Here is a 26,550-nt window from a genome sequence, read left to right on the forward strand (position 1 = left end):
CTTTGTCTCCACAATTAGATGATGAGATTGAGTATATGTCACATGTTCCATATTCTAGTGCAGTGGGATCTCTCATGTATGTTATGGTTTGTTTACGTATAGATTTATCATATGCAGTCAGTGCAGTTAGCAAATAAATGACGAATCTTAGTAAAGAATATTGGAAAGTAGTTCAGTGGATTTTAAGATACTTACGAGGTACTATTGATGTTTGCTTACAGTTTGGAAGAACTAAAGTTGGAGTCATTGGGTATGTTGATGATTTTACTGGAGACCTTGATAGAAGAAGATCTCCCACAGATTATGTCTTTACAATCGGAGGTTGTGCAATCAGTTGAAAAGCCACTTTGCAAACTACAGTCGTTTTGTCTACCACTGAAGCTGAGTACATGGCGATTACTGAGGCTTATAAAGAAACTATTTGGTTGAAGGGACTCTTTAGTGAACTCAATGATGACCTCCTAATCAGTACAATATTTTGCAACAGTCAGAGTGCCATCTTCCTTACAAAAGATCAAATGTTTTATGAGAGAACAAAACACATTGATGTTTGGTATCATTTTGTTCGTGATATTATTGTTCGTGGCGATATTGTTGTGAGCAAAATTAGTACTCATGAAAATCTTGTAGATATGATGACTAAGTCACTTCCTATAACCAAGTTTAAGCATTGCTTAGACTTGGTTGGTGTTAATTGTTGAAGTTAAACCCTTAAGGGGTTTTATGGAAGAGGTGAAAAACTTGTTCGTTGAGAATTCGTGTCAAGGTGGAGATTGTTAGAGTTGTGTTTCCCAAATTCTAAAAGATTGTTTGCAAGTCAAGTTAAACAAAATATATCTTCTTTCTAGAAGATGTAGTATTTATGAGTATAATATATTTAGCATTTATTAGCATAATATATTTGACTTTGATTAGAATTAAGTTTTTTCAACCTATAAATAGATGTAGTCGAAACTCCTCTTGTGATCATTCGAATTTGAGATAGTGAATTTTCTTCTCCTCTGCTCGTGGTTTTTTTCCCGAAAGGGTTTCCACGTAAAAATCAGTGTGTTCTTTATTTTTATTTCTCTTTTCTTTGTGATATATTTTCATTACCAACATTCTATTTTTACAATGGATGATGCTATGAAATCTAGCTCTAGCCTAACTTCGGCTGATGGTTTAATAAGAGATGAAAATGTTGATTGAATTGGTGGGTTCATGATGAAAACCAGTACTACTAATAGTGCTTAAGTGGAATTATGGGGAGTTCGAGCTGGTTTGCTTTTGGTGAAGAATTCAGACTTGTGTGCTTAATTGTTGAATACAAATATTTATTGGTGGTGGATTTTTTTAAACGACCAAAAGAATTCCGTCATCCTTTGAACACTTTAATTTCATATTGTTTGGATTTAACTAGTGAAGGTTAGTAGTGGAAGTTAGACATATTTTAGAGAAAGTAGTAGATGTGCGGATCATTTGGTGAATTTAGTGCAAGGTTTGGGTATTGGGGAGGTGTGGTTGGATGAGCCACCTTGGACTCGTAGACCTTTGCTACAAGCGGATGCTTGTGTTAAAGGAAGTGTTAGATTGTGGTTTTGTTTATTATCATTTTGTACCCAAAAAAATAAATGTATGAATTTTTCTATAATACTTTATTATATTTTTACTATTTTAATAGTTTTATATATACAAAGTAAAATAGTAATTTTTTATAATGAACAAGATGAGGTGTGACAAATAACTATTACAACTGTTCTATATCCATTGTGAACCTTGCCTCGTCCTAGATCTACTTTTTAAAAAAACCTATATTTTTCAAAACAAATTAGTTCAAAATTTAAAGGGATCAAATTTTGACATATTGTATGTATATTTAGATCATTATTAATAAAAACAGAAAATATAATCATCAACCAAGAAAAATAAAAGGTAAAAAGGAGTTAACATCAATGTCTTGTCAAAGCACAAGAATAGCAAAAATGATGTTTTGTTTTAATGATAATTAACCACTTAATATCATGATCATAATTTACATTTATGGTGTCTTAATCATTCAGTGTCTTTTACATTTTTTAATCATGTCATTTGGAACATGCATTAACTTCAAATCATGGTATAAAAATCTTTAGATATCTTTGCTTTACATTGTTGATTATGATTAGTTTTGGTCAATCTAAGACCTCCCACAAATCATTTCTTTTTGTTTAATCTTACCGACCAAAAATCTTGTATGAGAAAATTGCAGTTCTTTCACATCATTAAAGAGGCCCCAACAAATTTATGCTAATTTTTTTTTTAAAAGTATATCTTTTGCTTTTCTTCTTAGATTTGTTTAAACATTTTGTATTCACTCTCAACTTTCAATCTTAGCTTACTTCTTTTTTCCTATTGAAAATGGCATTAAAGGGCCAATCAAAGGGGTGGAAGATCTATTGTTTTAGTTTTGAGGATTTGACTCTTCTTTCTTCTTCTTTTGTAATATATAAATTATAAGTAGAGTTCTTAAATTAAATGATAAAATTAATTATTAAAAATAAACATATGATAATATTTAAAATTTGCTCTTGAAATTGAAGTATGTCACTATAAAAATTAAAAGGATAAATCTTAAAATTAGACATGAATTTTAATTTAATGTGTAATTATATATTATACTTTAATTATGGTTCAAATGTATATTTGAAACTTTAATTTTGACTTGATCATACACATTTAAATAAATACATAATTTTATTTTTATACTGGATAAATATAATTATTTATGTACATAATATATAAACATAAAACGATATTATATCGATAATTATGTTAATAATTCATACGAATTAAATTAAATCAAAATTTTATATATAAAATTACAAAAATCAAATTTATGTACACAATTATGCATTAAACCATAATTTATGTATAATTTTAATATTTATCCAATTAAACAAAAATACTTGAAAGGTATAGTATTAAGAGAATTAAACAAAAGAATGTCAGACATTTATGACAGTTACCTAATCTTTTCCGATTATTTGAATGCATTGGATGATCCATGTTTCACGATTTCTCCCAGTTTGTCTTTTCTAATTTTTTAAACTAATCATGATTTTTGAATAGAAAAGACAAACACGAATCAAACACCAGTAATTATACGTCAATAAATTAGTGATTATTATATTTATCATAGGCACTTCACGTGGAATTCGTTTTATTATAATTTTAAAATTATTTATTCGTAAATTTTCGTGATCATAATATAATTAAAAGCATTTTCTAGATTTAAAATTGGAATTGAAATTAATTTGGAAAAAAATTACAAATAACATAATTATCGATGTCCTGAATGTGTGTCACAATTAGGTAGGTGTCGGGCACGCCTAGGGTTTTGTCGCACTGTTTGGGTTGGCGACTCCTCATCGTCCTCATCTTCATCTTCACGTGCACGTCCATGTTGATGGCCAATTTCATCTCCTTCCTTCGTGCTTGACTGCCTTTGGGTCCTAGTCGCGCATCGTACATCCCTCTTTATATGAGTCGGCGGTTGCGAGGATGACCCTCCTCGGTAGAAAAACGTTGTTGGAGGTGTTTGCGGCACTATCAAAGGATAATTGTATGGTGTCGCATAGGCCGACTGTGGATAAAAGGTGAGAGTTGTCGACGATACCGGATACATCGGTGTTGCTGGCAGCATCGGCACGTAATATGGTATGGTGGGTGGCGGTTGTACGAAATATGCACCTGGAGAAGGTGTTAATGCAATGAATGATGGTGTGTGCTATGGTGCTTGTGTAAAATAAACTGGGTTAGTATGAACCATACTGACCGGGTGGTTGCATGACAATCGGTTCCCCGTGTGGAGCTGGGGCAGATGTTGATCTCCCCGCAACATGTTCTCCTGACCTAGGATTGATGGGCCCTCGTCTTTGCCTCCTACGACGACGCTGCCTACTCCTTTCTAAAGCCGACAATAGATACGGCTTGCCCTTATGCCTGAACCAATCCATGTAATCTGGAGATGTAGCCAACTCTGGTGTGAGAAATGGTTCACGCGTTGGTAAGTAATCGTACCTACGCTGCCAAATCTCGATATACTTTTGGTGGAATGAAGACCAATCTTCCTCAAGTCTCCCCCGCAAGTCGATATTGTGTAGGTCATCGAGCTTTTGGGGTGACGACGGAATACGTTGCATACACCCGAACTGCCGCATCACTCGGTTGGATTCATGCATCTCGACTGTTGCAAAAACGATCAATGGCACTTTAACGTGCCAGATGTTACGATTGGCCAAAAATTTGACCGGGATGCATTCTTGAATTCTTGGATTTGCATATGGCATCCATACAAACTGCAGTACAAATTTACAAATTTTAGCACGTACCTAATGTTTAATTTTAAATTTTAGAATTAAAAATCGATAACTTTGAAATTCATAAACTAACCTCCTCTTCGGTTTGTTGATCTAAAGCTAGTCGAATATCCTCGAGCTCGGTCGGTATACCACTATGTCTTGCGGGATTGTTCCACCTATTCAAATAACATGTTATTTCAAAATTAAAACAATGAAAACTTAAAACAATAAAAATATTATCAAATGAATTTTACCATATTACGAGTGGGAATTCATAAGGGAGGTCCACTCGGGGGCGCAAAAATGGTAGTCGATACCATGCCCACGATTGAAGAAGGAGCATGCAACCGCCGATTTTAGCTTTTTCTGGTTGCGTTGCTCGACACATTTCTCGGTACAATGTCGCCAACACTGCTGATCCCCAACTAAGTCGTCCCGCTTCTTTTAAGTTGGCTAGTAGTAGCAGCCACCTTAAATGTACCAGATTTCGAGATTTATCTGGCATGAGCAAACCCCCGATCAATTTTAAGATGAACGCGCGCGCGAATTGTTCTTTTTCAACATCACTGGCAGAAGCTTCGATAGTTTTGAAGTTGTCCTCCAACCATTTCATCTCGATTCGACTACCCTTAAACTTGTTCGGCACCTTCCCTAATAATTGCTCGCATGTTGCACTCCAATCAACACTAAGCACTGGCCCCGTAACAACTTCCCCATCAACTGGTAGACCGAGTTGTAAACTAACGTCCTCGAGTGTAATTGTACACTCACCACAGGGAAGATGGAATGTGTGTGTCTCCGGTCTCCATCTTTCGACCAAAGCACTAATAAGTGTGGGATCCAATTTAGTCCCCCCAAGCATGCGAGCCACGTATAAAAATCCTACATCTTGCAAGTGTCCATAAATGGCATTCGGCGCACCTTCGCTTAAATTGTTTATGTATGTCTCCAATATCCGATCTTCGCCCTAAGTATATAAACATAAAAAATTAATAATGTTAACAGCATAATAATTCACTAATTAAAATTAAATAATTTAATAACATTTTCTTAACAACATAACAATTAACTAATTAAAATTAAATAATTAAATAATATTTTTAACAACATAATAGTTAACTAATTAAAATTAAATAATTTATAAATATTTTGTTACCATTTGTAATTGAACGACGGAGATATGCTTGTGATCCAAACGAATAAGCTGATTTGCCATCTTACAAATTACAAGAAATAAAATAAAATTGGTGAATTCAGAGAAAAATTTAAAATTGAGAATTTAGAATAAAAAATAATAGAGAATTAACAATGGAGAATAAAAAAGTAGGAATTGAAAATTGAGTTGAAAAGAATGAGTTTATATAAGAAAAAAATATGGTTATAGGAATCCTATAATTGTTGGAATTGTGACCATTCAAGGATTTGTTACCGTTGACTTGAAAAAGCGTCTTATAGGGCGCGTTTTCACTATTACATGAATCGAGAAATTTCAAATTTTTCGGCATATATCAACAAATTAGCCTAATTAAATGGGTGAAGAAATTCTGCATCTAAAAGAACAAAAAAACATAGGTCGACAAATGTACGTACCTCTTAGAAAACAAACACAAAATTTCACCTCTGTTAACTTCCTCCTCACTTCTTATTGTTTCGTTTGCTTGAATGGATTTGACAATTGAAAGCTCCCACTCTTTCTAATTTACACAACAATTCCTGTAATATTATAAAATCATTAAAAAAAAGTTGCTAAAGAAAACTAATAACAACGGAATAAAAATCCCAGAAAGTGTGAGGAAGAAGAAGAGAAAATTTTGAAAAAAGAAAGGATATTTGGGAAGGAAGAAAACCGAGAAGCTAAATCCCGAGAAACAAACAGAAAACAGCGACATTCAAATATAAATTTATATATAAAATAAACATAAAAAATAAAGAAAATACACTAACTCACTAACCTATCGGCTCTCCCATGAAACAAAGATGAGCAAACCAAAGAACACCAGGGAAAGTTAAACATTACATAACCCCCCAAAAAAAGAGTTTAAAATCAATACAAATACAGAAACCTTTATTGATAGTAACATTACATCGAACAACTTGAAACTTCTTTTTCTGTGATAAAAGAAAAAGTATATATCAAACAATAAATGGAAACACAATAAAAAGGAAAGCATTACTAAGATTTCCGACTTACCTTAAAAACAAGGTTCGTTTATAGTATAATTTCGCAGAACAAGTAATATTGCTGATAAGGACAAAAGAGGGAGATTTTTGTTGAGACTCGAGATGGCATTTTGGGGTAAGTGAGAAGGTGAATAAGATTGGGTTATTTTTGATGATTTTATTTTAAATTTTTTTATATGATTATTAATTTATTAAATTGTGATCATTTACGGTATAATAATAAATTGATATGCGAATCAATTAGAATCATCAAATTATTTAAATTCAAATTCGGCTTGGGGTGTGTTTAGTATTGCTTTTCAAAAGTGTGTTTAGGGTTAAAAGTGTTTTTAAAGCCATAAATAATAGGGTAAACTATACCCATGGTCACTTTTGTTTACCTTAGGTTACATTTTAGTCACTTATGTTTGAAATCTTACGTTTTTGTCACTTATGTTATCGTGTTGTAACATTTTAGTCACTGAGCTATTGATTGTCGCTAACAGTGTAACGGTAAGTTGACGTGGCACGTTAAATCATCATTTCAAACAAAAATTTTAGGGTAAATTATACAATCGATCCCCATATTTTTTCATTTTGAGCAATTTAATTTTTTTATGTTCTTTAAATATTTTCTTTATTTTCCATTATCTTATGTTTCTCCCTCTATTTTCTTACCTTCTCCATTTCTTTTAACATATCAAGAAGTAGAATAGGCAGTGAAGAAATAAGTCGAAAACCATCATTGCCTATAACCAAAACCCATAAACCCATACCATGCTTTTTTCTTCACTGCCAATTCGACTTCCTGATATGTTGAAAGAAATGGAGAAGGTAGGAAAATAGAGGGAGAAGCATAAGAGAATGGAAAATAATGAAAAAAAGAAAGAAAGTTAAAAGAACATAAAAGAAAAAATTAAATTGCTCAAAATGAAAAAAATATAGGGACTAATTGTATAATTTAACCTAATTTTTTTGTTTGAAATGATGTTTTAATGCGCCACATTAGCTTACCGTTATACTGTTAACGACAATTAATGGCTCAATGACTAAAATGTTACAACACGATAACATAAGTGACTAAAACGTAACCTAAAGTAAACAAAAGTGACCATGGGTGTAATTTACCCTAAATAATACTAAATAGATAATTTTTGGAGTCAGAGTTACTTTTTAAAAGCACTTTTAAACTCAAAAGCAAAAGTAGTTTAAGACCAAATGACAATTTTAACCATTATAAAGTATTTTATATAATATTTATATTGGATATGTAATTATTTTTCTATTGAAATTTATTTTAAATAAATGATATTATATGTTTAAAATTTTATTAGTTATATTTTAATATTTAAAATATAGTTTATATAGATATTCAATTAAATTTTATAAATAAATAATATTAATTGCTTTAAAATATTTAAAATTTATTTTCATATATTAAAATATTAGTAAAAATTATAATAAATTAATTTCTATATTCTTATTAAAATATCATAATATTAATCAATTTGAACATCATTTAAATGTTTATTTGTTATTTTAACACTATATCTAAAATGAACATTTTATTTTTCAAAAACACATTTTAACAGCAATACTAAACACTTAAATCTTAAGCCAAGCTTCTCAAAATCACTTTCTCCACAGCACTTTTTAACAGCATTTCTCAAAAGTAATGCTAAACTAGCTCTTCGACTCTAACTTCACAACAATAAGTTATATTAAAAAAATTCAAAATCAGACCTGAAAATTTTAGCATATTTGTTTTGTTTACATCGTCACTTATAATATATTATAGATGGTATAAAAAACTTATATAGTTATATATATGTCACGATTGGATCCAACCTTAGAGGCATGGACTGAGCTGTAAAAATATAATTTGAAATTACCATCTTTGAGCCTCACAAGTCCTTCACAAATTTGTCAAAAATTCGATTTCATGTCACAACATAGAAATTTGCAGAATGGAAGTAAATTTGAGGTAAGTAGGATGGTAACAATCTCAGCTTTTTATTTTTTCTCTTTGAAATGCAATTTTGGAATTTTATGGTCTTAAAATGGAATACTTCATGCAAAAGAAATAATTGTTGACCCTCTATTATTGTTTTCTTTTTTCCTTCGCTTTTCATTCGATATGAATTTATATTAAAGAAATAGTGGAGTAACTAAATCTCTTTTTATTTAAAAAGGAAGATATCATGAAATAAATAAGGTATCCAATTATTTAGCAAAATACATGTAAAGTCGACATATGAAGGAACCAACTTCACCATTATATATTATACGTATATTTTTTTTTTCATTTGCATTACCTGCTTAACTTTGTGGTTAAATAGATCATGTAGGTTTAAAAAAATTGTTAATTGATTAAATAGGTCGATTTTTTTTAAAATTTAGAGAAATAAATTGTTTTTAGAGAGTGTGTGAAAATTCACCCAACTAGACAAGCTTTTTGTTGACATGTTGAGAAAACATTTTTCTGAAAATTTCAAAGAAAACGTGTCCAACTGGCATACTTTCCCTTACATGTTAGTAGAAATCTTATCCAGTTGGATAAACTTTCTTGCCAACCATGTAAAAAGCAAGCTAAAATAGATACATTTTCATATATTCTCTCCAAAAATAATTTATTTTTTAAAATTTTTAAAAAAAACCCGACCAATTAGCTTTTTTTTTTTTCAATATATACGGCTAATTTAGCTCAACTTTCTTGACGTAAAACCCCGACATCGAAGAAAAATTGAATCTACCCGTGGAACCAAACAGAATATTGGAATTAGTGCAACCCTGAACAACTGAAAATTGAAAGAAAAAAAAGAAGACCCGTGAAGCTTGAAAATTGATCGTTGCAGTGCAAAAATTGAGAAAAATAGAGACTTACAAAGTTGGCAGCTGGAAGAGCCGACTGCCCCATCTATTTCCATTATATATATTATTTCATACATACGAAAAAAAGACTTGAGTAAGTATTGAAATAAATATATAATTAAAAACTAATTTTTAATTAAAAAATAGATTTTAGTAATTTATGAGTAGAGGTATTTGAAAGAGAAAGTGAATAAACACAAGTGTCGAAAAAGTGAGAAATAAATTCAAGTGCGTAAAGCATTAAAGCTGAAGCCAGTAATTTCATTCAAAGCTGATAATGAGTGAGTGAGAGATGAGATAGGAAGTAGGAAGGTGGTGTACAGCATAGCGCCAGTATTTATTGTCCTCGACTTGGATCTGTCAACTCAGCTCACCTCTACCTACCTTGCTTTTTCATAGCCCTACATCATTTTGTGTACTTACAATAATTCTTTATGTATTTATGCTGCAATCATGTTATCTTTGAGAATTTCTTTTTTCGTGTATTTATATTGGAATTTTAAAAAAAAAATCTAAAATGAACTTGTTATAAGGTAAAGAAACTTAGCCGGTGGATCAAAAAGAAAATGATCTAAGCCATTGATAAGGGAAAAAACCTAAACGCTGAAGTAATCAAATTACCAAGTTGTTTACACGTTAAGAGTTATTTAATTTCTTACAAATCTTTTAATGTTTCAAGAACCTTTAATAAATTTTTCATTATTTATGAGTTACTTCAACTTTTTAGAAACGTATTAAATAAATTTTTATGATATAGGAATTATTTAATTTTTAAAACTTCTTCATTGTTTAAGACACCTCTTCATATTTTAGGTAACCTTAAGTAATTTTTCGTTATTTATGAGTCTAATGTTTCAAGTAACCTTTAATGTATTAAGTCGTAAATAATGAAAAATAATTTCAAGAAATTAAGTAATAGATATTAAAGATTTTTAAAAAGTAAGTCATCGTTAAATCATGAAAAGATTACACGAGATTACTTAAAACATTAAAGGTTTAAAAAAAATTAAATTATAAATAATAGAAAATTACTTAATACATCAAAGATTAAAATGAAATAATTTAACCGATAACCTATAAAATAGGTTGCCCCCATGGAATTCGAGGGTAGTAGATCCTGGAAATTCAGTCGGTTTCATTACCCATTTTGTTTGTTCATATGATGGAAATTAAACCCAATATTTCATTGTAAATCTTGCTATCTAACCTGTTAGTCGAGTCTAAACTAGGATGATGCAAAATGGGAAATGAAAGAAAGCCTACTACCTTTCCATTTTTCATCAAACATATTGCATTACTGCAAACTATAACCAAAACAAAGGATAAAGATCACTTTCCACATCTTCGAATTAATTCCCAAAATAATAAGAACTAAAGCAGATTAGTCTTGGAATTCCTAAATAAATCAATGTCTGTAAAGAATGAAGATTAGCAAGATATATATAAGTTCACAATGCTATTGCTTCGAGCCATGAGACAAAACACAGAACTAATCAATACCAGGCTGTTCAAACTGATGGTTGATATAGTTTTAACATATGAACCTAACACACTCCAAGGCAAAGTTCTAAAGGCTTCTCCTCAAGCAACTAAAGATACACAAGTTATAAGAAGTGTTGTCATTGCATGTGCGTCCAACCATAGAACAAACTTATATATTGCGAGGTATACTAGACAAAAGCAGCACTGCTTTCAGGCAATACCCTTTTTCTGTGATTTCTCAAACAAAATGTGTAAACAAAACATATTGAACTAACTAAATTGTAAACTCTGTTGTCAAAAGTAGGCCCGAAATGAATCCCTCAGCTTACCCAAAATTGCGAAAGCTAAGAAGCACAAGCATCCCCCCAGTCAAAGCCTTAGCTCACAATCCAAAGAAGCCAAGCTCACTGGCCTTCTCCTTCTCAAAAGTCTCGAAATACTGATAGATGATTGTGACTGCCAGAAGAATACCCGTCCCTGACCCAATTGCTCCCATAAGATCTGCCAATACTGTGAGTGCACCAATGCACATGCCTCCGAATGCAGCAGCTGTGGGAATGTAACGGTTTAGCTCTTTCTGTAAGCTTCCCTCACGATGGCCAGGCATAACCATTTGTTGTTCCTGCAAAATAGCAGAAGAAAAATGATTCATGAAATTTCTAATGATGCGTAATGCTACCACAGCTGATGATCTACATGCACAGCTTTACTCATAACTTTAGTATCACAGCTTAAGCCTTCTAAGTTTAAGGAAAAACTAAAAGAACCATGGGGGGAAGCATGCACATCCAAATATTGAACCAGAGCCCCCCTAGTATGTAGATATCAATCATATAAAATTGACAATTACAACACCACTGAGGTGTAAAATACCTCCAAACAAATACTTGACTATGTAATTTAAAGAATATTCAGGAATGATATGATAATTTTTAAATAATCTAACATAAAACAAAAGTTACTCAGAAGCATAGATGGTGTTGATAGTGACCAAGGATATGGGTGATGTATAAAATTTCTCAGGTATGATGTGGATATTTCAGTCCTTCCCAAATTTTGGATTCCTTAGTTGGCAAGCTGGATATAGGTAGAAACAGGAATAGGGGGTTGGCTCTAGGCGGGACATGGGTTGCTAATTGATGGAAGAGTTGAGGTGGGTTCAACTTATGCATTCTAGTATCTTTTGGTTTACATAAAAAATATCTTATGTTATATCCATCTACTAAGTTACTAGCTTTATCAGTTATGATTTACCATAAAAATACATTCTCTCATGAAAAGAGAAACACAACAAAGTGCAGATTTCACATTAGGTATAACTATAATTGTAGTGTTTTGACTAAATAAAACAAGGTAGGAAAAATATGCTTTCTGCAAAAAGGGTTACTCCGAGTTTTTAGCTCATAAGTAAAACCAAAACATGTAATTGCACAGTGAAAACACAAGTCTACAGAAACAAAGTAAATCTAAAGACAGATTTTCAGAGAAGATCACATACCCTGAGCTGCTTGGCAACATCTCTAGCAGATGATCCTGAGACTTCAATCCAAGTTTTTGAGAACAATGCACATGCTGACAACATAAACACAAGATAGAACAACGCATGGAAAGGATTGGCAGCCATCTCAGCTAAGCTGCAAGACATTATAGCCAGGAGTGTCAGCATAAGTTGATAATGAAGATTCCCAAATTACATTGTTATTGACTTAACCAACTAAAGTGTTAGCATCAGAGACCAAGATGGAGAAAATAGTTGCTCGAAAATAGGAAAGGTTCAAATCACCTTGATGGTGCAGTGATATAATATGCGAGGCCACCAACAGGAATGGTTTGACCATTTGAATATTCAGACTCCTTCCACTTGCCCAAGAGATTCACAAAAAAGTTTCCACTGTACCTTCTGTACAGTAACTGCAGAGGGACACATGATTAGATGCATTATATTAAAAGGCAACAGATATAGATACTCATGTAAACAGGTAAACTCCAGTACCTGAGAGATAAAGTAAAGGTTTGAAACAAGAGCAGAATGTAGAATGATGGGCATGTTAGAGGTGTAGAACAGCTTGATAGGATATGAACCCTGCTGTCCACGGGCATTCTTTGACCTCACAGGCAAAACCACACGGAACCCTTGGAAGTAGATAACAATTAGAAAAATCAAGACTGTAGCAAGCAAATTTGTCACGTTTGGTAGATTCTGTCGATAAAAGGCTTCTCGGAGAGCACGAATCTTGTTTTCTCGAGTTAAAAGATTATGGACAAATGCAATAACAGCTCCTTCAAACTCAGCACCTCTGCCACTGTTAATTGTTGTGGGGCTAAATGCCTTCCAGATTATGTTTTCACTGCAAGTCAATCAAACCTCTTTTTAGTGCTAGCAATTGTAATTCTACCAATGATTACGTCATGGAACCACAAACTCTGCTATATGATATTAGTGGTAAGACAATAAGAATCCTTAGCAACTTCTTTAGTAGATCAAGAAAGCACAGATAAAAATAAAAAGCTACAAATGCTCACCAGATATTTGTTGCTATGAAGAGGGAAATTCCAGAACCGAGACCATATCCTTTCTGAAGAAGTTCATCCAGACATATGACGATGATACCAGCAAAGCAAAGCTGAAGGATGATGAGAATGGCATTTCCTACTCCAAGCTGGCCGACACTACCATACATCCCAGAGAGAACATAGGCAACTGCCTCGCCAATAGCTATCAAGATACCCAACAATTTTTGGGCACCATTTCTGGAAAGAAAGAGTACTCATCATACAAAATTATACATCTTGGAAACTAAAGAAGCAATTTGCAGCTTAAAGAAAATATAAAGCCACCTGATGATTGCTTAGCAAAAACTCAAAGAGGTAAAGCATGAACACAGGTGTAAGCATGCATGAGCAATGCACACCAAAAGAAGCTCCCCTGCATGGAAACAATATTACATATTCCAAGAAACTATCACAATAGCATTTTACAGCACAACCATGAAAGGAAAAAAAATTCAATCTGCTACCCTAGCAAAATTACTGATTCCACAGTCAGACAACCAATAACATTAAAAGTCTAATGGAACAAATGAAGCCATCCAATATTGAGCAACAGAAGCCAGCAACAAAAAAAAGCCGATCTTCATTCAGTGACTATAGTTACTTGAATAATGTAAAAGACAGAATCATAGTTTACACCCTTGAAAGATACTTACAGAAGGGCACGATCTTCGCGGACATTGTTGTCCACTTCAATGATTTTAGAACCAGCAAGAAGTTGTATCACCAGTCCAGACGTCACAATGGGAGTGATTCCAAGTTCCATGACAGTCCCACGATTTGAGGCAAGGATAACACGCATCCAATAGAATGGATCTGCACCAGTAGTAGAATGTATGCCATACAGAGGGAGCTGGCTACAAACCAAGAAGATGAAAAGAGAGATCACAGTGTATATGACCTTCTCTCTGAAGGGAACTTTCTTGTCAGCAGTTTGAACTTCAGGCAGAAATGAAAGAAACGGTCTTACAAGATGAAGCACTCTAAACCCACCCCCCATCTTGTTTTATTCAACTGTAAAAAAAAAAGTAAAAATTTGGACCAAACCAAGAATTGAGAGATATAAATAAGTTGATAAAAATGATAGAATACGGCTCTAGAAGTCCTAGCAAAATACAACACTTGCACCAAAAGAAGAACTCACAGATGGACTGATGGAGTTTATAGTTCTAACTCTTCAAGCAATGAATCACAAAAAAAGAAAAAAGGAAATGATATGGATGATTTCTAACCTTATAAAATCATCATTAAGGGCAAGTGCCTGTTAAAACTGAACAGCATTGTCAAAAATCTCAAAGTAGAAGAGTTTCTAACAAGACAACAACGGAGAAGTTAAAGCACTCTAGCAAAGTTTACTCTAGTTGGAAACAGAAAAGAGAAAGATTCAAATACTGCTGACAAAACCTCATCTTTGATTACTCATTTCTTAAATCCATAAAAACAAATTTCTTCTCTCAATTTTATTTGAAAGACACAAGTTTTCACAGTTGAAACGAACCTCAAAACAGAAAAAAATCCGCAACTAAATTGAAAGACCGAGCCTCTCCAATTATTTCCAATAAATTTCAACGAGCTCATCAACATCTTCATCTAAACGAGAGGTAACAACCGATCTAAAGGTTCCCCATGTAGATTGCCCTAAATTCCTAAAGGATATTTATTCAAAAGAAAAAATCCTAATGGATGCACGGGGAAGAAAATACTGGTTTGAAAAACACTAAAGGGGATCTAAACTCAGAAAACTGAGTCAAATCACCACTTCTTTAAAACAATTTATCCTTAAATTAGCAAAAAATAATCCAATTTTCAGTGACCATTACATTAAAAATAAATTTCATCAAGATTCACAAAACCCTAATCAATATCCATCAGCAAATCAAATCTTTGAAACAGACACAAAGCACGATTCAAATATCATTAAAGAAAGCTAATAAAAAAAAACAAAGTAAGACAATAATTACGAATTGGAAATCATAATCATCATCATCATCAAAGATCTAAAAATGGAAAGGAGACGAACCGTACGCACTAGCAAGCCGGAACCGTACCGTATGGAGTAGGTGAATTCTGAGGAGGAACTGTATGTGGTTTGGCTGGGTTTTAAGGGTCCCTTCCGTAAATTGCTCCGTTTGTTCTGTTCTGGTAGATAAACTTCTCCGTTTTTCAAATCTTAAATAGAGACACGACGTCGGGCGAATGAGGACAAGACACGTGGTTTGTGAGAGTGACGTGGATAAGGAGACGGCAAGTTTGACCCGGGATTGTTGTCATATCTGTCAACGGGGGTACTACTTGGCACGACCATCCATTTCTGGATAATATGATCCCAATTTGGGATTTCTTTTTTAAACGAATTTTGAGATACGAATTTAAACTAAATACGTGTTCATCCTCTTAATGGGTTAGGAAGCTCGGTTCGGAATTTGAGATGATTTTCACAAAAATTTTAGATTCGTAAAATTGACTAGAACAAATTTTTTTTTTTTTAAATATGAAATAAGTTTAGATTTAAATATTCAAAGTCCGATCTCGACTTCATCCGATCTATTTTTAAGTTTATAATGTCGAAATCATTTTTTTGAAAATAAAAAATTTTAGTTGTCGACTTAAAAAAAAACAAAAATTGAAGTCGCCACCGATTCTTTATTGAGGTGTGATCGGCTCACCTTAAAAACGACTCTGGTCTACGATATTTGAGAAAACGGATTCGGGAGTCAGTTACGCACGAGGAAGGGTTAGCACCCTCGTAACGCCCAAAAATCGGTACCAAATTGATTATTTAATGTCTTGGTGTCGAAAATTAAAAAGATTTTGTTAAACTCAAATTTTGAAATCTGAAAAGGATAATCAATTATTCAAGTCATGCGAAGAAATTGAGTCCCAATACGTTAGGGTATAATTTCTCAATATCCCCGAATTTTGAATATCACTTTTTAATTAATTTTTTAAAGAAAATTTTCATTTCGAGAAAGCAATATGTCATGCCCAATGCGTTAGGACATAACATATTAAATTCCCGAAAATGATTTTTGTTTATATATTTTAAATAACGAATATTCTCGGTTATTTGGAATTAACAAAGAAAATCGGAACCCAATACGTTAGGGCTCAATTTTTCTCGAAAATCCCTAACTTTGAATATCGTTTTTATTTTGAAAATCTTTGAATCATAAAAATAATTTTAATGTTTTGACAAAATCAAAATGTATTTAAAAAATGTATTAAAAATGTCAATGCGATATGGAACAAATATTTTAATTTAAATTATATATATTTATAAGTATAATATATAAACAATTTTAGCAAATACGTATAGGAATATGAGGGAAAGGAAAGAAAAAAATGCGCAAGTCATAAAAATAATAATAAAATAAAATACACATAAAATATATTAATACATGTTTTTAATAAATGTATAAATATAATGTATTAGTAAATATAAAAACATGGAAAATGTTTATAAAAGCATTGAAAAGAATGCAAAAATATATGTACATATTACAAAATGTATATACATATGAATTATAAAACATGAAAACATAAATATTATTATATAAAAAAATGAGTGTATATAAAATATGGACGAACTATAAAATAAAATATATGATAATAAAATATATACACGTACTATCTATATACTTAAAACATTTATAATATATATGTATATTAATATATATATAGGCGCACACATATAAATACAATAATAATATTATAATAATAATAATAATTATAATAATAAACAATATACACAATATAATAAAAATAAACTAAAAAAACAAATTAAGGACTAAATTAAAATGCCAAACAGAAGTTGAGAGCTAAATTTGAAAATAAAAAAAGAAAGGGAGTAAATTAAAACAGGTGCAATAGAGAAAGGACCGGAAGAGAAATTTTCCAACTCGCCCTAAAGCGCTGCACACTATTGGACTAATTGAAACAATCATAATATATGTTGCAAAATTTAAAAGTGATAAATAAAGAATTTAGAAAACACCATAAAATCATAAGGACTAAATGCGCAAATGGCCCATTTTGAACCCTATAAAATCATTTCCCTTCTGTCACTTGAAATGCGCCGCAGCAGCACTTCCTCTTTGCTGTTTCAGACCCTCCCCTCTGCCGTTCAAGTCCTTTCCCATTTCCGACTAGAATCCGACGAATCGGGGACATCTTCCGACGACTCACAACGGTAAGTCCTCCCTTCCTTCCCCTCTTCGTTTTTTGTTTTGTTTTGAGAAACAAAAGGAAAATAAAATAAAATAAAAACAGTAAAAAAAAGAACAGAGGAAAAAAAGAACCAAAATCCGTCACCTTCAAAAAAATCTTTGTTCTCTCTTGTATTTTCTTTTTTAAATTTTCAATACAAAAAATTTTGCTAACCCCCCCTTTTACAGATTCGATTTCCTTTATATAGCCCCCCTAAATCTTTTTTACAACTTGCTATCCCCCCCCCCCCATTTTGCTTGCTGCTCGTGGTTCTTTTTATTGCAGGTACATGCGTGTATGGGAATTGCTGCGACGTGGGGCACGGCGCTGGAGGTTGCTGAGACGTGGGATGTTGTTGCGAGGGAAGAACGTGGGCAGTTGCGGCATAGGGCGATGGTGGCGTCAAGGCTCTCTGCTGGTTAGGCTAGGGATTTGGGTTAATGACTTGGGCTTGTAATGGGTTTGGGCCTTAGGCTTAGTTGGGCCCAGACAATAATTGGGTATTACATATAATATAATATATTATATTATTTTTATAAATTGTGTAATTTAAAACACATTAAAATAATAAGTTAATACTAAATATATAATGCTACTCTAATGTAAACATTAAAATAATGTTAAGATAACTATATAAAAAATTCAATAAATAGAAAAATATAAAATTATTAAATATTAATATAAAAAATAAAAAAATATTTTTAAAGAAATTTAAAAGATAATATAGGCAAGTCTAATATGAACTTAAGTTTATCTTTTGCAAATATGAGTTGGTTTGGGAAAAATTTTAGACCCATATTTTAGGTTGGGCTAGACTTGAACAAATATAAAGTATGTTAATATTATATTTAGGCTCGATCCATGAGCACCTTTGGCATCCACCATTCGGCTGAAACGAATTCATGAATTGTGTGATGGGATTAGAGATAAAATTTTAAAATAAAAATAAAATTCAAGTTAAATATTTTGTATCAAAATGGTTTAAATTGATTTTTAAAACTTTTTATTTGACAAAGAAGGTAAAAGAGATTAAATTGACTTATTAATATTTATAAAGGACTAAAGTTAGAATTATACCATTTAACCAAAAATGGTCAATCTCATTGCCCTGTTCTATCGAGTTGGCAAAAGATTAAAGGAAAATTTATATTTTAAAGAGAAAAAAGGATAATATACTTAGTAAGTCCCTCTTTATAGTAATTAGATCAAATTAGTCCTTTTACTATTAAATGGATCAATTTAATCATTGTACTTATAAAATAATCAAATAATATAAAATCTCAACAGAGTCATTAGGCTCATTTGAGCAGATTAGTCATAGTGTAAAAGCTTTTATGATTCTTTGAATGAAATATTTTGTTTAAAGTTGAACTATAAGTAAAAAGAAAAAAAATTCCATGTCGTAAACGTTAACTCTATTTCAATTTAATCTTATTCGATTCATATTAATAATATAGAGGTTGATATGATCCATTTAATAATAGGGGCTAATTTGATCTAGTTTGACTTTGTAAATTTTAAATTAAAATATGGTAAAATTACATATTAGCCTCCAAAAAAATAATTTTATTTAATTCTTATTAAAAATAGTAAAATTATAAGTTAATACACAACTTTAACTTTATCCCCCGGAGGAGTGACTGCATGTAAAGGGTGATGCGTGGTATACCCAAATTCACGTTTACCCACAGTATATGGAGATCAATGGCTACATGTATGCTCTTCTCTATTTATTTTTTCATTTCTGCAGTTGCTGATTCGAGGTTTACTTTCTATGTCAACTCATTATATGTCAAAGTTTGGTATTACTGCTATGTTTTTTTCTTGAATGCAAGCAGGGAATGCATACCTTAGACCTCAGAAACCTGATAATGGGCACGAAGCTTCCACAAAGAGGCTTATTTGGGAAGTATAGTTTCATCCAATAAAGCCTACCTTAGCAAAAACTTTTAACTTTCTCCTTCTTATCCTTCATTGCAGTAACCACCCAACTAAGCTATTATATATCCCTTCAAATTTGCACGTATGCTCAGGGAACACCCAAACCAAACATGAACACCCCCCTGTCACTGAAACCGTAACTGCCCAATTGTTTCAGCTTTCTCTCTGCACACTATACAAATCGGAGAATCAACAAGTTCCCTTCTCCATCAATTCTCTCTTGTACCAATTGTTTGTATTATTACAAGCCCTCTAAATGAAGTTCCTAGTCTTAGCAGGAACCCTCATTTCCCTTATAATTTTCTAAATGCCCACATTATCATCTCTTTCACTTTGTCCCCCGCCCCCCGGCTCTAATTTGAGGTCTATTTTGAGCACTTTCATCATTCCCACCTCCAATCCACTTGTACGAAGAATTAGATGGCAGCTTCGACGTATTCACATGTCTCTTAATTTATTCAGCTAGTTTGCAACACTAGCTAAAAAATGGTGCTAATAAGTGGGAACATACCCAAGAAGTGCAATGCCACAGAAATCTTTTTGAAGATGCAAAGGCAATCTTCCACCCACATGCATCAAAAAGAACTCTTGCAAATAGCTTATATCTCGTTTTAGTGACTGCATTCAACACACGATTACTTCCATTCAATTTATTAATTAATATCTAACAATTAGAAAGAATCAATCTTTACATTGTCTAACACATTAATTAGCAACTCTGTTTTGAATTTTGAAAAAGCTTCAGTTTACACTCTATTCCAACTTTAATGTTCAAACTACTATTGGAACAAATACCTTAGTTTGTAGTTGGAAAATAGTTTCGTTCTAAATTTTGTTAGAATAGAGAATGGGACAGAACAAATTATGATAGAACATTTTTAAGACAAAGTGAAAAAAGAAGCAAAGTAAGGAGATAATTAACACGTAATATTTGTTAAAGCAGTACGGATTCATCAATCTTACTCTATAGAGTCCTATTTAGAGAATGACTTTATTTCACAATTAGTCCATATAAACTATTTGCTAAAGCTCAAACTACCCTTACACCAACGGATATTCACAACCCAAATATTGAACTCAATTTGTTATGAATCACTCTCCCAAATACCTCACAATACAACCAAGCTAATGTAACACCCCTAGCCCATATCCGTCGCCGGAATAGGGTTATAGAGCATTACCAGAATATACAGATCAATTACAGACATTTTCATATCACTTAACATTCATACCAGAAATGGATCATATTGTCCCTTAAATGAGCCATCGAGGCCCAAAATGTGCATTAGAAACAAGTCGGGACTAAACCGGGTGCTCAGAGAATTTTTTTGCGAAACTTCAAAAATTTTTCCATAGTGCAAGGGACACACACCCGTGTGGTCAAGCCGTATGGCTCACACGGCCAAGAGAGACGCTCGTGTCTCAGGCCGTGTGGGCATTTGAAATAGGGCACACAGCTGTGTCCCTGCCCGTATCCATACCCGCGTAACTCTTTGGCTTGGGTCACACGACCGCGTGCTATGCCGTGTGAACATGAAAATTTGCATTAAATAGGTGAAGGGGTCACATGGCCAAGCCACACGCCTGTGTGTTAGGCCGTGTGATCAATACTAAGCATTCTGTTTTGAAATTTTTAAGATGCAGGGGACACACGGCCAAAACACACGCTCATGTGCTAGGCCGTGTGTCACACACGGTTGAGACACACACCCGTGTCTCTGCCCGTGTAGACAAAATAAGGCCATTATTAAGCCATATTTCTCACCCAAATTTTGACATCAACCTATCACAACAAATTGTACATTTACAAACCATATCAAAGCACTCAAAACATGCTAAAATCATGTCTTAAACATGACATATTACCACATACAACCAATGTACTCTTAAGCACCTCAAATAACAATTTATCATTATGTCATCCTAATACTCATATTTACCTAGGTATCAAATGCATATATGCATAATTAACTCATATTTCAAGGATAATAAATTTACTTATATATATACATCAAAACATATTCATCTTAAGCCATTCCCATGACTACTTACAACCAAAACATTTGTATGCCAACATTGGCCAAGTTAACCTATACATGCCATTATAACCAAAGTTGATTCACTAAATATACCGAAATAGGCTGATGGATAGTGTGATGTAGCTCCGACTAGCCTCCAACCTTTATGAGCTTCCAAATACTATAGAACATAAGAAATAAATAGAGTAAGCATTTAATGCTTAGTAAGTTCGTATAACAGGAAATTAACTTACCATTTAATTTACATTTAAGATAAGCAAATAAACATGCTCAAGCCAATTTGGCCAGTTGCTTAAACACATATCCTTATAAAGCATGTTAGTCATGTAATTTAAATGAATATCAAGAAACATGTATGAGCTCATCAATATTCAATTTCCACATATATATATATTTATCATATCAAGTGTCCATGAACATGCACATATCATATCTTGTATTTCAAGTATATATTCGTAACAGTTTATCTCAATTTCATAATTTCTCATATCAGAACTTTGCCCATTGAATCATTTATAATATCGATGGATACACGGGTAGTACACACGAAGTGTACAAATCTGAAATCCGTCAATTCACATTCGGGAGTGCTCATAAGAGCACATAAACGGGAAGCTCTCTCTCGAGCCATATAACAAGAAGCTCGTATGAGCTGTATAACGGGAAGCTTATCCGGGCTGTATAACGGGAAGCTCATAAGAGCCATAATTAGGAAGCTCATGCGAGCCAATAACGGGTAGCTCTGAAGAGCCATTAATTGGGAAGCTTCGGATAGCCATATATCAGGAAGTTCAAGCGAGCCATATTGGGAAGCTCCGAAGAGCCATTAATCAAGAAGCTCACAAAGAGCTTTTAATCGGGAAGCTTCGAAGAGCCATATATCGAGACGCTCATAAGAGCTGTGATGTGTCCACAACACATGCAGGATCACAACCAATCGGGATGCTCCGAAGAGCTATTAACGAGAAGCTCGCAAGAACCATATAACGAGAAGCTAATGAGAGCTAATAAAAGGACGCTCTTTCGAGCTGTGGTGTGTCCGCAACATATGCAGGACCACAACCAATACGGGAACCCTATATCCATCGAATTTTATTTGTTCAAACGATACTTAATACTTATCATATATTTTTCGGATATGTGATCAATTTCATAAACATGGCTGTTGTCAACTTGGGTTTTGAAAAATGAAATCGAATGTGGGAGTCGCCACTAATCTTTTTTTGATAAGGTGTGATGGATCACCTTAAAAAGTGGTTGTTTTTAATAAACGATTTGATTTTATTAAAACAAAAATTTTGGTCTACGAAATTCAGAAAAATGGGTTCGGGAGTCGGTTACGTACGATGAAAGATTAGCACCTTCGTAACGCCCAAAAATTGGTACCTAGTTGATTAGTTATTGTCTTGATGTCGAAAATGAAAATCTTTAAAGAATTTTAAAATACGATCCTTATATTAAAATGTTGAAAATTTTGGGGAAAAGAGGCATATTTCACGTTAATCGAGAAAAAGAATCATATCCAGTAAGTTAGGACACAATGTCTCGAATTCCCGATACGCGAACGAATGCCAAAAATTTACTTATTTAAAAGATATCATCTCAGATTTTAGAAAAAAGGGATCAGGCCCAGTAAATTAGGACTTGATCTTTTCTTAATTTCCGAGGTCGTTTAAAGCTTAGGTTTGAAAAAAAGACTCGTGTATTTGGATTCATCGTGAAAATCGAGACCCAATAAGTTAGGGTACGACCTTCTTGAATTTCCAAATGAAAAATACTATATTTATTATTTTTTTTAAAAAAATACTCATTTCGAGAAAACAACGTGTCATATCCAATGTGTTAGGACACGACTTATTGAATTCCCGATAATGAACTTTTTACTTATGTTTTTTGATTAAAGGGCATTCTCGATTATTTAGATTCAACGAAGAAAATCGGAACCCAATACGTTAGGGCTCAATCCTCTCGAAGATTCCAAATACCGAGTATTGCTTTTATTTTCAAAATTTTCCTTTTTCAAGAATCTGAGTAAAAATGAATGTAATGGAATAACAATGATGATAATCAAACAAACAAACAAACAAATAAATAAATAAATAAATAATAAGACCAAAAAATTTCAATCATGCAGACACAATGACAAATAATAAACAAATAAAAACTAAAACATAAATAATAATAATAAACATGTAAACAAATAAATGAATGAACAAAATGAACAAAATTATAAAATATAAAAGACATATATATATGTATAAAATTATGGAAAATATGAAAACATATGTATGTACACATATTCTAAAACTATTATACATGAAAATATGTATATATATATATATATTTTAAAGTTATAGAATATAAAATGTATATGTATGTATAAATATAAAACATAAAATATATGTGCGTGTATAATATATATATATATATATATTATATTATATTAGATACTTCCATATAAAAGATAGTGATATATCAAGGGTGAATAAAATATATAAAAGAAAACACATAAACATCAAATATACGTAAAGATAAAATACAATAAAGATTAACAATGGTATACCACCAAAAATGAGTAATAACGTATAAACTTTCAAAAGAAGCTTAAAACAATCATACATATATAATAAAATAGTATATACACAAAGTAAGTACATATATAAACGAACCATCATTAATAATAATAATAATAATAATAAACCAATAAAAACATATATATATATAAAAAGGAAGGATTAAATCGCAATTAAAACTAAATTAATAGGAAACAACTGCAATTAAAATAAAGAGCGGGATTAAGACGCAATACACAGATTATATAGGGGGTCGGATTGAAATATTCCCTTACACCCCAAAACGCTGCGCGGTGAAATGGATTAAAATGGGACAACATCAAAATGCGGGACAAATTTATAAAATAAAGAAAAAACGATCTAAAACTACGAAACAAATTAGGGGGACTAATAGCGAAAATTACCCATTAGGGCAAGAACGCGCGGACCCTGCCTGCGAGTTGGGTCAACGTGCGGATCTTCCCTCATTAAAACGGCGCCGTTTTGATAGTTTTATTTAAACTAAAATTTTTACAAAAAACAAAAAAAATTCATTTGCAGCTAGAAATAAAAAAAAAAAACTCAAACACTTTCTCTTCTCTGTTAGGGTTTCAAAATCCCTTTTGGGCCGTCGCCATTTTGACCCCTTTCGCCGCGGTTCTACCGCGATTGGCGGTCAGAGGCGCGGCTAAGCCGCTTCAATCTCCCTGAAGCCGATTTGGAGGTAAGGTAAAACATCCATTTCCTTTTCTTTTTTTTTTCATTAATAGTTTTTTTTTAAAACTAACAGATTTATAAAAAAGGGAAACAAAAATAAAAATGAATAAAACAAAAAACAACACAAGAAAAAGAATGAAGAAAAACAACAACCTTTTGTTTTCTTTTTGATTTCTAATGTCTGTTCAAACTAGAAGACAAAGAATAACCCTTTTACAAACTATTTTTGGGCTATTTATAGCCGATAAAAAAAATACATGCTTTTTCTGTTTTTTTTTCTTTTGTTCTTGCTTGCGTGCTTGTTTTGTTTTGCAGGGGGTTAGTGGCCGGTGGCAGAGAGCAGGTGCGGTGGCAGAGCAGGTGGATAGAGGGTCGGTGGCTGAAGACCCTAGGTGCGGCGCACCTAGGGTTGCTGCTGCTTTTTCTTTTTCTTTTCTGAACATGGGCTAGGGTAGTTGGGTGTATTGGGTTTGGGCTTTTAGATTTTGGGCTTATGGTATGGTTTGGGTATTGGGAGTTTGGGCTAGGGCAATAGTACAATCACACACAATAATAATATTCAATTTAAAACATATAAATTCTTAATTTAGTAACACGAACTTACCTTGACAAGTGTTTGTAATATACTAATCCGATACTTTTTCCTTTCCTCGATCCAATTCTGTATTTGTTCTATCTGGATCTATACAAGTAAATTTAACTCAATTTAATAAAATTCATATTCAATTCAATCCAATTCACATCTTAGGAAAATTACCATTTTGCCTTTATACTTTTATTTAATTACGATTTTGTCCCTAGACTCGGAAAATGAAAGTCATACAATTTAATTCTTATTCCAAGCCTAGTCAATTTTTACATGTAACACTAACAGCCTATGTATTCACAAAATTTATAATTTTTCCATGAATTTTACAACTTTTCAATTTAGTCCCTAAATTATAATTTCATCAAAATTCTCTTTACAAAAGTTGTTTATCTATCAACAACCTTTCATTTTCTACCATAAAATTTCATAATTCATACATACTCATCCATGGAAAAACTTTAATACTTTGATAACTTTTCAAATTAACCCTCGAGATAGATTAAGTTATTACGATCTCGGAAATATAAAAATTAGTAAAAACGGGACAAGAATGCTTACCTAATTAGGCCAAATAAGTTTCTCTTTCTTCAATTCTCCATGGCTAGGGTTTACATCTTTTTAACTTGGGACAGATGATGAAATAAGATGATATTAGATTTTTATCATCTTTAATTATTTCTATTTCCAATTTAGTCATTTTCTTTATTTAATTTTCCATGGATGAATCATCATACTTATCTACTAACTCCTCTTAATGGTCTATTTACCATATAAGGACCTCAAATTTTGAATTCCATAGCTATTTGACCCCTTTAGCTACAAGAATTTAACTTTTACACTTTATGCAATTTGGTCCTTTCTATCAATTAAACATATAATCAATAAAATTTTCTTAATGAAATTTTTATACGACATTCCTATCATAATGCGGACCATGCAATAATATTAAAATAATTTTCCTTTCGAACTCGGAATTGTGGTCTCGAAACCACTGTTTCGATTTCACTGAAAATGATCTGTTATAGCTAATCTCTTCAGAAAAATACCTAAAAGAGTGTCACTAATTTACCCAATAAAATAGAAAAATTCAAATGCTAAAGAAACTAAAAAAATAGTCCACCAAG

At 32.3% G+C, this 26,550-nt stretch overlaps 2 protein-coding genes and 1 long non-coding RNA gene across 8 annotated transcripts; 1 reads left to right on the forward strand and 2 right to left on the reverse strand.

Moving 5' to 3' along the window:
* Nucleotides 1–3,239: 3,239 nt before the first annotated feature.
* Nucleotides 3,240–6,616, reverse strand: LOC105776960 (serine/threonine-protein phosphatase 7 long form homolog). 2 transcript variants are annotated; one of them, XM_012599959.2, is made up of 7 exons: nucleotides 6,511–6,616; nucleotides 5,910–6,032; nucleotides 5,476–5,535; nucleotides 4,574–5,286; nucleotides 4,411–4,495; nucleotides 3,794–4,316; nucleotides 3,240–3,708 (listed from the first exon to the last, which is right to left on the reverse strand). In XM_012599959.2, exons 3-7 carry the CDS (start codon nucleotides 5,533–5,535, stop codon nucleotides 3,299–3,301), a joined length of 1,791 nt encoding a protein of 596 aa, XP_012455413.1. In that variant the 5' UTR covers nucleotides 5,910–6,032; nucleotides 6,511–6,616; the 3' UTR covers nucleotides 3,240–3,298. The 2 variants fall into 2 exon arrangements, with proteins under 2 accessions (XP_012455413.1, XP_012455405.1); XM_012599951.2 differs by lacking the exon at nucleotides 6,511–6,616 and adding an exon at nucleotides 6,272–6,480.
* Nucleotides 6,617–10,789: 4,173 nt separating this feature from the next.
* On the reverse strand, nucleotides 10,790–15,586 carry LOC105776981 (uncharacterized). 4 transcript variants are annotated; one of them, XM_052630287.1, is made up of 8 exons: nucleotides 15,403–15,522; nucleotides 14,615–14,643; nucleotides 14,039–14,396; nucleotides 13,356–13,583; nucleotides 12,826–13,180; nucleotides 12,616–12,743; nucleotides 12,331–12,466; nucleotides 10,790–11,454 (listed from the first exon to the last, which is right to left on the reverse strand). In XM_052630287.1, exons 3-8 carry the CDS (start codon nucleotides 14,380–14,382, stop codon nucleotides 11,215–11,217), a joined length of 1,431 nt encoding a protein of 476 aa, XP_052486247.1. In that variant the 5' UTR covers nucleotides 14,383–14,396; nucleotides 14,615–14,643; nucleotides 15,403–15,522; the 3' UTR covers nucleotides 10,790–11,214. The 4 variants fall into 4 exon arrangements, with proteins under 4 accessions (XP_052486247.1, XP_012455448.1, XP_012455439.1 ...); XM_012599994.2 differs by lacking the exon at nucleotides 14,615–14,643 and having other exon boundaries at nucleotides 15,431–15,586; XM_012599985.2 differs by lacking the exon at nucleotides 14,615–14,643 and having other exon boundaries at nucleotides 15,403–15,552.
* Nucleotides 15,587–24,661: 9,075 nt separating this feature from the next.
* On the forward strand, nucleotides 24,662–25,573 carry LOC105787161 (uncharacterized). 2 transcript variants are annotated; one of them, XR_008195790.1, is made up of 2 exons: nucleotides 24,662–24,844; nucleotides 25,153–25,573. It is a non-coding gene; the product is annotated as an uncharacterized LOC105787161 (long non-coding RNA). The 2 variants fall into 2 exon arrangements; XR_001131459.2 differs by having other exon boundaries at nucleotides 24,702–24,849.
* Nucleotides 25,574–26,550: the final 977 nt, after the last annotated feature.

The sequence above is a fragment of the Gossypium raimondii genome, chromosome 1, assembly GCF_025698545.1.
Source record: "Gossypium raimondii isolate GPD5lz chromosome 1, ASM2569854v1, whole genome shotgun sequence".
In the NCBI taxonomy this organism is placed as follows: Eukaryota; Viridiplantae; Streptophyta; class Magnoliopsida; order Malvales; family Malvaceae; genus Gossypium; species Gossypium raimondii.

Coding starts and splice junctions, on each gene's coding strand:
- LOC105776960 (XM_012599959.2), bottom strand. CDS start 5,535: ATGGCAAATCAGCTTATTCGTTTGGATCACAAGCATATCTCCGTCGTT. Junction 5,287..5,475: donor CCGTCGTTCAATTACAAATG/GTAACAAAATAT, acceptor TTATATACTTAG/GGCGAAGATCGGATATTGGA. Junction 3,709..3,793: donor GATTGTCATGCAACCACCCG/GTCAGTATGGTT, acceptor CACCTTCTCCAG/GTGCATATTTCGTACAACCG.
- LOC105776981 (XM_012599994.2), bottom strand. CDS start 14,382: ATGGGGGGTGGGTTTAGAGTGCTTCATCTTGTAAGACCGTTTCTTTCA. Junction 13,584..14,038: donor CGCGAAGATCGTGCCCTTCT/GTAAGTATCTTT, acceptor CTTTCTTTCCAG/AAATGGTGCCCAAAAATTGT. Junction 12,467..12,615: donor TATATCACTGCACCATCAAG/GTGATTTGAACC, acceptor AATGTCTTGCAG/CTTAGCTGAGATGGCTGCCA.